Source organism: Patella vulgata, chromosome 7 (genome assembly GCF_932274485.2).
Source record: "Patella vulgata chromosome 7, xgPatVulg1.2, whole genome shotgun sequence".
Taxonomy (NCBI): domain Eukaryota; kingdom Metazoa; phylum Mollusca; class Gastropoda; family Patellidae; genus Patella; species Patella vulgata.
Window position 1 is genome coordinate 9,370,712 of NC_065885.2, and position 14,282 is coordinate 9,384,993.

General features: G+C 38.3%; 2 protein-coding genes across 2 annotated transcripts; one reads left to right on the forward strand and one right to left on the reverse strand.

Annotated features, from left to right (window-relative positions):
* Window positions 1–26: 26 nt before the first annotated feature.
* Window positions 27–2,949, reverse strand: LOC126828857 (toll-like receptor 3). The gene has a single exon (XM_050558929.2). It carries the CDS (start codon window positions 2,900–2,902, stop codon window positions 665–667), a length of 2,238 nt encoding a protein of 745 aa, XP_050414886.1. The 5' UTR covers window positions 2,903–2,949; the 3' UTR covers window positions 27–664.
* Window positions 2,950–10,678: 7,729 nt separating this feature from the next.
* LOC126828859 (toll-like receptor 3) lies at window positions 10,679–13,768 on the forward strand. Its single transcript, XM_050558935.2, has one exon. It carries the CDS (start codon window positions 10,686–10,688, stop codon window positions 12,915–12,917), a length of 2,232 nt encoding a protein of 743 aa, XP_050414892.1. The 5' UTR covers window positions 10,679–10,685; the 3' UTR covers window positions 12,918–13,768.
* Window positions 13,769–14,282: the final 514 nt, after the last annotated feature.

Consider the following 14,282-nt stretch of genomic DNA (forward strand, 5'->3'; position numbering starts at 1 on the left):
TATCGTTAGTGATAACAGTAGACCAGTTTAGTAAATACAGCATTTATTTACAACGGGAACAGAATATCAAACGTCTACATAAATACATCAACACTACAAAAACTAGACTATACTGGAACTATTACTACGACAGGAATACATCTAACCATATTGAATCTACCATTCCGCCCGTCTGCCAAGGCAGCGGCTGAACTCAGGTGAGTCCATACACTCGTCCAAGCCTTTCTTCTCCACCCGGCTCCTTTCTGCTAACTGTCAATGAACTCCTCAATATATACCCTTGCACACAAATAGAGCTGAATTGTTTTACTAATTTCATTTTTGAACAAAAATAAGAAAATAGAGCATGCTTATCAAAAAGTTATATTTCTCATTCTTGAGAAAGGACACAAAAAGTTGTAATAGTTCCAAAACATAAAGCTAGACTTATTGACACGAAGAAAAGAATGAAATATGGTACACACCGAATTATATTTATCAAGTTATTGTATTAAACTACAGAATTGTATCATCACTGCGGACTTTGATTTATATTATCCAACCCTAGAATTCACCTTGGATTGATCCATACTCCAGAATTATCCCATGTTTACGGATTGATATTATGAATACTCGACTCCCGAATTCAGCCTGTGTATATGAAACTGATGCGTGCAACTGCATTTTAACTCAGAATACTTAGATTAACATTATCTGATCCATGAATTTGCCTCAGCAGTCTTGTCCAATTATACGAGTTATTTGTCTCCTCAGTCTTATCCCACAAGATATAGTTGTCGTCATTCTGAATTAATCTATGGATTGTCTTAGTAACATTTTCACTTGATAGTTCTTCTAAAACTATAACGATTAATTTCCATGTGCCTACAGTAAGGCTCATATTTATTGCCATATTTGTTTCAAATTCGCACAGATGATCTTGAGCAAATGTATCCGAGAGGCACAGCATTATCAGTTTGCTTTCATCCATCGCCTTTAGAATCCCCGGAAGCTCAGGCGTCCCGAGGGGGATGTGCATATGGCGAACAAATACGTTTAATCTTTCCTGTTCAAGCTTGCCCAAAATTCTGTCCCACACTATTTTCAAGTCAGAGCGTGAACAGCTCACGTATATATCACGTACAAATGCCTCGTTGCTGCTGGTGACACCCTTCCTTCTATGCAAGTTAAGAATGTATTTGAAATACCGAAAGTGCCATCGGTACCGATACACAAACGATATGGACATAAGAATGATTATAACCGCAGCGCACGTACATTCAATAATCGTATTGGTCTGATGACGAAACAAACAGCCGCGTTTTGTTATGGTCACATCCTTCAATTTTGTCTTTCCCTTTCCCCCAGTACATTCATAATATTTCGGATAACCGAGTAGGGTAGTTTTAGTGTCATTCCTAGAAAGTCTTTTTGCAAGACTTAGGAACCAGAGAAGATCACAGTTGCATTCAAACGGATTAAATTCGAAATTCAGATAGCGTAAATGCCTAAGAAAGGCATCTGGAAGCATTTCACTTGTTATAGTTGTAAATTTATTGTCACTCAAGAGAAGCGTAGTCATGTGACGGAACTGTATGAAATACTTTGTCGGTATAATATTAGCTTGATTATTCTTAAAATGGAATGTGCGAAGATTTGTAAGTACTTTGGGAATCGGTTTCGGTAAATACATCATCGCGGCGTAACTTATATCAAGATAAATTAAATTGGGAACATTTTGCAAAAGACGTGACCATTCCGTTTCTTTCAACATCCGAAGGTGGTTCCCAGATAGATCAAGATTCGTCAAATTGGTGCAATTTTCAAAAATCTTTGCAACATCCATGCGATAAGGGTTAAAGATTATCTGATTATAACGTATAAAAAGTCTCCGTAGACTTGGATTACTAAAAGCGTATGCTTTTATACTGTTTTGTTTGCCCAGACTTTCTGTTCGCTCAATGGTCAGCGTATGTAAACTTTTTAATTTGGCAAAGGTGTAACTCTCGATGCTCTGAATTCTGGTGGCAGATATATTTAACAAATGTAGTTCATCCAAGCAATTGATGTTATCCATCATTAATACACTGATGCAATTGTTATCCATGAATAATTCCCGAAGTTTGGGCACGAGAGAATTATTATTAGAACAACACACGGGTAGATCTGTTAAATCATTGGATGACAAACTCAGATACGTCAAACTGTTTGCTCCCGATAAATTAACGTTGTTAATTAAATTATCAGAGAGATCAAGGTGGGTAAGATTTGGCAAATATGGAAATGTTTTATTCCCATGGAAATATCTTATTTTGTTGGCCGACAGCTGAAGCCTAACAAGATTACTCATATGAGGAAATATTTCATTTCCGAAAGCCTTCAATCTGTTATTATTAACGGATACATTAGTTAAGGTTGTATTTTCTAGAACTTTCATAACATCATATGGAAATTGCGTCCATTTCATCCCTTCCATGAATATTGTCTCAAGTGTTGGTAAATTATTCTTCAACGATTTAGTCAAGTTGGCAATGCTTAATGGGTTGGTACTTACGTCTAAAGTTGTCAAATTATCAAGTACCGCCAAGAATCCATTCTCAATAAAAGAAATGTGGTTATGAGAAATATTCAGCAGCGACAAATGTTTATTTGTGATGTTCTTGGTGGTGTTTCTGTTCAGATCTGTTAATGTGTTGTTGCTCATGTCCAAAACAGTCGTATTGTTCGGTAGAACGGGTATGAAATCTAATCCTTGACTAGAACAATTAACGTTAGAATAATTCAGAGAACACCAGCATATCATTCTGTTATTGTTCTTAATGCACGGTTTTCCGTGTGGAACAACAGCATCGTGAACACTTCCTAGGAATACCATCAACGTAAACAGAAAGACGTATTTCCAGAAAACCACTAGCTCGGCCATACTTGTATGGCAATACACTTGGTGTATATAGAATGTAGTCCGGATGTGCATCTTAAGGGAGTGATGTATAATGATGTCATGGGGTTAACACGAATTCTAAATTTAGACATTCTCTCATTTTAAATTTATAGGGTTGTCAGCTTTTACTGTACTCATACAAAAGAGTATTCACAAGACTGACTTTCTCGATGTGTTATACATTAACTTCAATGAAATGAGACAACACTCTCGTATTTACTATAAATAAACTTTTCCCAGAAAGAGTTTAAAGTGACTAAGACAGGAAATTAAGTAATCTACGTTCATTCTCAATAACACCAACAATACTATTTATTTAGCTATTTAGTGTTAGTCTGACCTTCGTTATATGTATACAGCATCCCACTAAACTAGGTCATTTGAATGCCCATCCCAAGTATATTGCTGTATCCAACACACGGTGGCCAAGTGGGTAAGGCGCTGGCTCGCTAGCCTGGAGATAGGGTGTTCAATCGCTGCATTTGCCGAGAAAGTTCATCCAGATTTTCCGGCGTGGTTCCCCCTTGTCAGTGATGCAGGACGGGAGGCCTGGCAAGGACAGCTGTCTAGTCGTTCGGATGGGACGAAACACCGAGGTCCGAGTACACACTGACGTGCACGTAAAAGATCCCTTGACAGTTGGTCGGAGTGCCGCTGTCCGGGCAAAATTTCCCTCATAGTACACTATATGGCGTATGCCCGTCTTCATTAGCGCCCAGTTCGGAGCAGAACAGTAGGACGTTAAACCCCATTTCATTTCATTTTCATTTCATTTGTATCCAACACAACATGAGGAAAAGGGGGATTACATATAAATCTTCAACACTCCGGACAGAATGACAACTTTTACTCGTTTTACATACTCATTTACACTAAATAGGAAATATTTTTACCTACATATACTTCAAACGTCTTTATTTATTTTTCTAATATTTAAAAAAAAATGGACTCCAGTATTTTTCTAGTAAAATTGGGTGTCTGTTCTTTCCATATATAACAAAATTGCCATACTTTTATTGGAAATTACAACCCGTTAAATACTTTTGTGGGAACGTATCTTTAAATGGCGCCAGCCTTGTTCCTTCGCTCCAGTAATATTCTGACTTCAATCCACAAGTAAGAAAGGAGTGTTCCAGGATCGAGTCAGTCTTGGAGATTAACAAGTTTGGCGTTTTCTGAATGATCGGCACATCTCCAATGAAATGAAATGGGGTTTAATGCCCAAGTGTGCTCCGATTGGGATAATGAAAACGGGCATACAGTGTTCTATGAGGGAAATGTTACCCGGACAACAGCGCCACGGTCTACTCTTTTAACTGGCAAGGGATCTTTTAAGTGTGGGTGTGGTCATGGCCGAGTGATGCAACGCTTGCAGTTTAGATCATCGAGTCAAGTTGCCTCCCCTAAATTCTTAAATCCAGAATTCTCGGCAACAATCACGTGCCCTAACCCTATTTACATCTCGTGACCTTGACGAAATCTGCAGATGTAGAGTATTACGTAGGCTACATGAAGCTAAAGCGAGATCAAGCCTTCTATTAAAGATGGCCCCGACTGGGCTAACGAAGACAAACGTTTAATTAAAGAACTGTGTAGGTTGAACCTCCCAGTAATAGTTATACAGCTTCTTGCAAAATTGAATTATGGAAAGATTGAAACTATATGTAATATCCATTATATTATAGACTTGATTTAAACATAGGCCTATGGCGTAACCATTTGATATTGAAGCTGTACATTATATCTTTATATTGGTACACGTTCACCGAATTAGTCGCTTATATTTTGAATTGGGACAAGGTCAAAGAATCAGTGTGTGTTATTTTGAATATGTACAAGGTCATAACAAAATTGGCACTCTAGGTCACGCCATTTAAACATACATTATGTAAGAGCTCAATCTGCCTATTGCAAGTTTTTATTTGGGCTTCAAATGTTATATAAACTATTAATTAGACATTTATTCACATAACAAACCTATAGATGATCAACTCTCTAGACCTTAGGATGGCTGAGATTTAAATGGATTAAAATAACCGCGAGATTATTGAGATTTACCGATAAATGTATAATCGTACCGGGAACTAAATTAGTTATCTTTGCAAGATATTGAAGGGTGAGGTTGGGGAGGGCGGGGACTAAATTAGCTTTTGAAAGAGACGTGGCTTCCCTGCCTCCATATGCATATGTTTGTAATTTTACATTTTAACTAAAATAAATGAATGTATTATTTTGTTTATAAGCCTCTTACAGAGTTCAGCCTGAACTTGAAGGTTATATTGTTTGTTGAGCTTTTCATTGTTAAAATAAATATTTTGTTATTGTTATTTGTAAATGGATGTACATTAAATGTAATATTTTTTTTAAAGGAGGCGTTATTTTCTATAACAACTAAAGTAGACCAACAATAAAGGAACATTAATCAATTTTGAATATTGCCGAAAAGCAGCTCAATGTCTTACAAAACATTTAGATTAATATTTATTCTAATATGAATAAAAAAATTGGGTTTAACGTCCTACTTTTCTGCACCAACCGGTATAATGTAATGGTGACGAGCATGCGCCATACAGTGTGCTATGATGACATTTTTGCCCGGTCAGGGAATAAATTTCAACTGTCGATCGTTCTTTTACGTGTACACCAACGTGTACACAAGAACTCGGTTTATTGTCCCATCCGAACAACTAGACGCTGTTCCTTGCCACGCCCTCTGTTCTGCACCACTACAAAGGTTTACCACGCCGGAAAATCTCTGGAAACCCTCTCGGCCAACGCCGGGGTCGACCCCCAGTAGTGAACCAACGTCTTACTTACGAAGAGGGTTGATATTTGATTCGTCATCTATGGGATATACAACCTTAGTTATTTTCAGAATTTCTCCACCTGCCCGTTCACATTGATTTCTCAAGCTCGCGAACATATTGCATTTATTCCGTATTTGAGTTGGGTCTTGGGGGATTTGTAAATTGCTGGATTATTTTAAAACTTGTTGGACGATGGTCTTCGGCATTAGTTTCATAAGTAGTTCGGGTGGGCTTGAAATGACAATTCTATACGAGTAATGCTCCGTTGGTGTATCTTTAACCTTAGACAAATAACTAAAACAAAGTCGTTCAGCATCGTAAATTAATTGAATTCGATTTAAATATAGGATAGCATCTCACCCATACAAGTTGAATATTTTTAATGAGAAATATCGAACAGAATTTGGTCGTTTTAAGAACAAATAATTAGGACTGCAAGGATTTAATTCATTTTCACTACACACAAACATTCAATTCAAGGTAGCACTACACACCGACATAAATTGTTCAATTTAAGGAAGCACTACAATATTTACAATATTTCCGTGTAGAAATTCACGATTCTTTCAAATGGGGAGACGAGAAAGTTCAGCGGGATTTGGCTGCGTTGTTTCACGCTGGTCAGTGATGCAGCAAGCAGTGGCGGCGCCAGCCGTTGGTGGTTGGAGGGGCAAAGCTGGGGCAAAGTCCAAGGTTAAGGGTGCAAAGGCACGGGCTTTAAATAGGGGTGTGGGGGGCTCCCCCAGAAAATTTTGAAAAATAGACTGCCGGAAATGCTGTCTGACAGTATTCAGTCAGGTACCGATCGTCGAGATAAATAGATCTGATGAGATACCGTCTATCGCCTGATATCTAGTTTATCCGACCAGAGAACAATGGCCACGATATTTTGTGAAATAGACTGCTGGAAGTGCAGTCTGGCAGCATTGCATGAGACACTGGTCGTCGAGATAAATAGAGCTGACCAGATACTGTTCGTCGCCAAATCAACAGCTTATCCGAAAAGAGGGACAGGTCACAATTTTTATCCGATTTCAATGAAACTTGAAATATAGGTTTATCACCCTAAGTTCTCGGTTCCTTTCGATATTGGCATGTATCGGACTGTAACTTTATGGATTATGGCCCCTGATTGTACAAAAAATCACGTTTTTAGCTTGTGAACTCTGTAGAGGTCACAATTTTTATCCGATTTGGTTTAAACTTTAAAATTTATGCTTATAACCCAACGATCTCGGTTCCTTTCGATATTCGCGCATATCGGAACGTAACTTCCTGAATTATGGCCCCTGATTGTACGAAAAATCGCGTTTTTAGCATGTGGACCCTATAAGAGGTCATAATTTTTATCCGATTTTAAAAACCGTATTATTATATCACCGTTACACCCTAAGGACGACTGAGTTCGAATTTCGTGAAAATCGGCCCAAAACTGACAGACAAAATGGCCGCCCCTCGTACTCAAGGAGCGTAAAAAAATATGGTATATCAAGGTTGTGGACACTATAGAGGTCACAATTTTTATCCGATTTTGTTGAAACTTGAAATGTAAGTTTATAACCCAAAGATCTCGGTTCCTTTCGATATTTGCGCATATCGAATTGTAATTTCCTGAATTATGACCCTTGATTGTAGGAAAAATCACTTTCTTTTTAGTTTGTTCTCTATCCTTCTCTCTCGAAAATTTGGGCGTATCCTGCCTGGCAGCCGCTGGGTTTTTTATTGGTTCGTAGACTCAAGCCATAATCAAGGACAAAGCAGATAATTTGAACTCGTGGAAACCATATGGATTAACCCAGGGAAGTGGTCCGCAAGCGTTACTCATCGTGTTCTGCCTAACGCTCCGCCAATTCAGTACGACCGACTTAAAACTTGGCATGTGTGTTCGATTGAGGAGTCGATTTTTTTATATGACGTCACAATTCCATGATGGGTTCCTGCTCAAGATAGTACGCTCGTACTCCTACGAATAAATCTACCGAAATAGGACAGAATTAGCACAATAATTATACCGATGTCTTGGGCGAAATCTGATTTATTAATACACATGAATGTTTGCGATATCAAACAAGTGGACATGAAATGTGTATAATTACGCTGTGTAAAGCGTCCAATTGATTTGGTATAATTACGGCTTTATCATCTCTAAGCAGACAACTCGGACTTAAAACTTTCCCGGGTCATTCATTACCTGTCCAGGAAACAGAAGTCATGTATTGATTATTGATTGGACAAGAAGTCGATAACTTCAGGAATTTGAACATAATTACTATATTTATACTGTCCAGTCGCGAAAAAGAAACATTGTTTTTGATTTAAATTTGTTTCGTGAAGAGAGCAGAATCATGCTGCAACGTTACAAGGTGTACTAAAGGGATATTGTTTTTCTGGGCGGGAGGGGGTGCATCAAATACGACCTACGGAGGCCCCCGAGTACCATCCCAGCGTTGGACGAGAAGTTCCTCTGGATTTTCCAGCCTGGTTTCCCTAGTCAGTGGTGCAATGGGGGGGGGGATAGGGAGACACGGGGTCTAGTCGATCGGATAGAACGAAAAATCGAAAATGGTCCCGTGTATACCATTTCCAGCACATTAAAGATCCCGTGATAGTTTTAAGTCTAAATCGAAGTAAATAGTAGGCCACCCTGCTAGCCTCCTCCCCGATGCCTAGCTCGCGAATGGTATTTGTGTTCCGAAAACATTAACCGTACATCCAAGGTGGTTTATAATACGCAAATTTATCCTCCCCCACCCCCAGAAGAACCCAAGAGTAAGCTCCCTTCACTTCGACCCCATTACTTTAATTTCATTAATTTGTGTGAATGTGATAGGTCAATACAGCTAACATCTTGAATCTCTGTAAAGTTTTGAATTGGCGTGTACTGTGTTTGGGGCAGTATCTATTAACTTGTATAACTTAACGGAGTTCAATGGAATAGACTTATTCAGTATTAATAATGCATCATGTAAGGTTTAGATAAAGAGTTGACAGTTCTCATTATAATAGTTTAAAAATAGATAATGAAAAGGAATATATTGAAAATTTCTATCAAATTGCTTCATTCTGAGCGAAGTTGTGAATGTTTGAAAAATAGCGTAGTCTTGATTTTCATTGCTACCGATACCGTTGTGACGATAATAAAGTCTCGATTATCCAGTTTTAAATTAAATTATTAAATAGCGATCATGTTATAATCCGTTCCGTATCATAACCATACGATGACCTAGAGAGTTGATTATGGGCTTGTCATGTGACTAAATGTCTAATTAATAATTTATATAACATTTGAGGCCAAAAGAAAGATCTGGAATAAGCAGATTAGCTCTGGGTCAAAGTTTCAGAGTTAAATAGTAATTTAAATCGGTATGTTTCAATATTCAAATATGGAGATCCTTACAATATTCATTTATGAACGGGATGGCTAAGTGGGTAAGACGCTGGCTCGCTTGCCTGGAGGTCGCGTGTTCGATCCCTGCATTGGCCGACGTGGTTCCCCCTTGCCAGTGGTGCAGGACGGAGGGCCTTACAGCTGTATACATTGGCGTGCACGTAAAAGATCCCTTGGCAGCTGGAATTCGATATAAGAGTAGACCATAGTGCCGCTGCCATGGCCAAATTTACCCTATAGCACACTGTATGGCGTATGTCTGTCTTCATTAGCCCAATCGTGGTAGAACAGTAGGAGGTTAAACCCCATTTCATTTTCTTTCCTCATGTTGTGTTGGATATTTATATGTAACCCCCTTTTCCTCATGTTGTGTTGGATACAACAATATACTTATCAAGAGCCTACACGGGTCTTTTACTTGACAGACGGGCCTTTCCCGAGAATTAGTTTTCTTTATCAAAGGCGAAGATCTCCAATGCGCTATAATCTTTCTTTAGGTCTTGGCATTTGGGAGGTATCTCCTTTTATGAAACTAACATAGAAAATATCATAAAAATACGGACGGACGTGGGGGCTGTCCCCGTGAATACCCTCCACTCCTAACCAGGATCTGATAGACATCTACAATATTATATTATTTTATAATATTTATTTGTTAGTCCAGTCGGGGCAAAACAGTACGACGATACCCTACTTCATTTCATTCACTTTATCTTGGGTATTTCTTTGTCTCAAAAAGAAATCGATACACAGCCCCGATGTTAGCCTGTGTGATTTATTCAAGGAAGCAAATCTTTAAGGTAAGGGAGTCTTGACATGATTCATGTGGGTAGCCATCTATTTTTACACAGTTTCTAACCCACCACATCCTTGCTTCAGTGGGGTTTGGTTATGTTCCTGAAGCAACAACTGTGAGTTTTACAACATATGGACAAGATGTACGGAGTTATTAAAGCGAGATCAAGCCTTCTATTGAAGATGGCGGTTGGGTGATCTCATGATTTAACGCACGTGGTTTAACGCGTGTGCGTGAAAAACTAAGGTCTGTGGTTTCGATTCCCCGCTTGTACATGAGTAGGATCGCATGTCTAGCCTCATTGCTTTTCTCCCGGTCCTCCGGTCCCTCCCCCCCCCCCCACTGCTAAAGACCTTTTTCTCCGCGTCCTCCGGTTCCCCCACCATTGAACCATATGTTAGTCCCGAAACGTCCTAGTTTGTGTCACGTTAAACCCCCCTCTCTCTCTCTCTGAATAAATAGTATTGTTGTTGTTATTGAGAATGAAATTAGATTACTTAATTTCCTGATTTAGTCACTTTAAACTCTTTCTGGGGAAAGCTTATTTAATGTAAATACGAGAGTGTCTCATTTCATTGAAGTTAATGTATAACACATCGAAAAAGTCAGTCTTGTGAATACTCTTTTGTATAAGTACAGTAAAAGCTGACAACCCTATAAATTTAAAATGAGAGAATGTCTAAATTTAGAATTCGTGTTATCCCCATGACATCATTATACATCACTTACTTTAGTTGCACATTATATATACACCAAGTGTATTACTATACAAATATGGCCGAGCTGGTGGTTTTCTGGAAATACGTCTTTCTGTTTACGTTGATGGTATTCCTAGGAAGTGTTCACGATGCTGCTGTTCCACACGGAAAACCGTGCATTAAGCACAATAACAGAATGATATGCTGGTGTTCTCTGAATTATTCTAACGTTAATTGTTCTAGTCAAGGATTAGATTTCATACCCGTTCTACCGAACAATACGACTGTTTTGGACATGAGCAACAACACATTAACTGATCTGAACAGAAACACCACCAAGAACATCACAAATAAACATTTGTCGCTGCTGAATATTTCTCATAACCACATTTCTTTTATTGAGAATGGATTCTTGGCGGCACTTGATAATTTGACAACTTTAGACGTAAGTACCAACCCATTAAGTATTGCCAACTTGACTAAATCGTTGAAGAATAATTCAAGAAAACTTAAGACAATATTCATGGAAGGGATGAAATGGACGAAATTTCCATATGATGTTATGAAAGTTCTAGAAAATACAACCTTAAGCAATGTATCCGTAAATAATAACAGCTTGAAGACTTTCGGAAATGAAATATTTCCTCATATGAGTAATCTTGTTACGCTTCAACTGTCGGCCAACAAAATAAGATATTTCCATGGGAATAAAACATTTCCATATTTGCCAAATCTTACCCACCTTGATCTCTCTGATAATTTCATTAACAACGTTAATTTATCGGGAGCAAACAGCTTGACGTATCTGAGTTTGTCATCCAATGATTTAACAGATCTACCCGTGTGTTGTTCTAATAATAATTCTCTCGTGCCCAAACTTCAGGAATTATTCATGGATAACAATTGCATCAGTGTATTAATGATGGATAACATCAATTGCTTGGATGAACTACATTTGTTAAATGTATCTGCCACCAGAATTCAGAGCATCGAGAGTTATACCTTTGCCAAATTAAAAAGTTTACATACGCTGACCATTGAGCGAACAGAAAGTCTGGACAAACAAAACAGTATAAAAGCATACGCTTTTAGTAATCCTAGTCTACATAGACTTTTTATACGTTATAATCAAATAAACTTTGACCCTTTTGGCGTGAATGTTGCACAGATTTTTGCAAATTGTACCAATTTGACGAATCTTGATCTATCGGGGAACCATCTTGGGCAGTTGACAAAAACAGACTGGTCACATCTTTTGCAAAATGTTCCCAATTTAATTTATCTTGATATAAGTGACGCCGGGGTGATGTATTTACCAAAACCGATTCCCAACGTACTTACAAATCTTCGCACATTCCATTTTAAGAAAAATCAAGCTACGATTATACCGACTAATTATTTCAAAAATTTCCGTCACCTGACTATGCTTCTGTTAAATGACAATAAATTTACAACAATAACAAGCGAAATGCTTCCAGATGACTTTCTTAGTCATTTACTCTTTCTTGATTTGGCCTTTAATCCGTTTGAATGCAACTGTGATCTTCTCTGGTTCCTAACTCTTGCAAGAAGACTTTCTAGGAATGACACTAAAACTACCCTACTCGGTTATCCGAAATATTATGAATGTACTGGGGGAAAGACAAAATTGAAGGATGTGACCATAACAAAACGCGGCTGTTTGTTTCATCATCAGACCAATACGATTATTGAATGTACGTGCGCTGCGGTTATAATCATTCTTATGTCCATATCGTTTGTGTATCGGTACCGATGGCACTTTCGGTATTTCAAATACATTCTTAACTTGCATAGAAGGAAGGGTGTCACCAGCAGCAACGAGGCATTTACAAGTGATATGTACGTCAGCTGTTCACGCTCCGACTTGAAAATAGTGTGGGACAGAATTTTGGGCAAGCTTGAACAGGAAAGATTAAACATATTTGTTCGCCATATACACATCCCCCTCGGGACGCCTGAGCTTTCGGGGATTCTAAAGGCGATGGATGAAAGCAAACTGATAATGTTGTGCATCTCGGATACATTTGCTCAAGATCATCTGTGCGAATTTGAAACGGCTATGGCAATAAATAGGAGCCTTACTGTAGGCACATGGACATTAATCGTTATAGTTTTAGAAGAACTGTCAAGTGAAAATGTTACTAAGACAATCCATAGATTAATTCAGAATGACGATAACTATATCTTGTGGGATAAGACTGAGGAGACAAATAACTCGTATAATTGGACAAGACTGCTGAGGCAAATTCATGGATCAGATAATGTTAATCAAAGTCCGCTAAGTTAAGATGCAGTTGCACGCATTATTTTCATATAAAGTGAATTCGGGAGTCGAGTATTAATAATCTCAATTCGTAGACATGGGATGGAGTATGGATCAACCCAGGATGGCTAAGGTGATTTCTAGAGTTGGATAATATTAATCAAAGTCCGTAGTGATGATATATCTCTGTGGTTACATACAATAATTTGATGAATATAATTCTGTGTGTACCATATTCCCCATTCTTTCCTTCATATCAATTAGCCTAGCTTATGTGTTGGACCTATTACAACTTTTTGTGTCGTTTCTCAAGAATTAGAAAAGTCACTTTTTGATTGTATGCTCTTTTTTCTTATTTTTGTTCAAATATGAAATTAGTAAAACAATGCAGCTCTATTTGTTTCGAAATGAGTTTTGGGCAGCTGGTAGACTACGTAGTGAATGCAACAACACAAAACGTGTTGTGCTCGTTGGGCAGCCGTAGGCTACATGTTGTTTGCAATTAGACAAAACCGTGGTGAACTCGTTGGACAACGGGTATGTTATTACACAAACACGTGTAATTGTGTTGTGCTTGCCGAGAAAGTTCCTCGGGATTTTTCAGCGTGGATTCCCCTATGGGTGGTGCAAGTAACAGTGTCCAGTTGTTCGGATGAGATAAAAATATGAGACTTTATATTTTAATCCTTCCTCTGGAATTGTTATTAGTAACCTTGGTGTATATTGTTAGTTCCCAGGATACCATTTTATTAAATACCGATTTGTACATTGACAAAGTATTCTATGTCTCCCCGTTTCCAGGACAGTTACCCCCCTTGTCGGACGTGCTGTTCTCCGTGTATGATGTTTAATGTTTTCTGGTAATAAATAGTCTCAAGGATAATTTCAGACTTTAGTTATTATCGAAGATTTACACTGTTACGGTAGCTTTAAGTCAAAATGGCCGCAGATTGATCATGCATTTTTTGTCGCATTTTGCACTATTTTGCGCGCTGTATCATAAGGTCTGTCATTGAGTCAACTGGCGGTGTTTCGGTTCCCCGGTTGTACGTGACAAGGAATAGGGTCGCCTATCCAACCACGTGGGTTTTCTCCAGGTCCTCCAGTTTCCTCCCAAGCGAATTACTGAAATAAAATTGAACCATGTGTTAGTCCCGAAATAACCTAGTTGGTGCCGAGTGGACGTTAAATCCTCCCATCTCTCTCTCTCTCTCTCTCTCTCTCTCTCTCTCTACAACAGGTTATAATTTATCAATGAAATACTAAAAATATAATATTGATGAATGCGTATTATAGTCACCATTTACTGCTATCACCCTCCATAAAGGATCATTTGAACTTTAACGTATTTTCAACACGGCAACAAAGGATGCATTTCCGTGAGTCAAC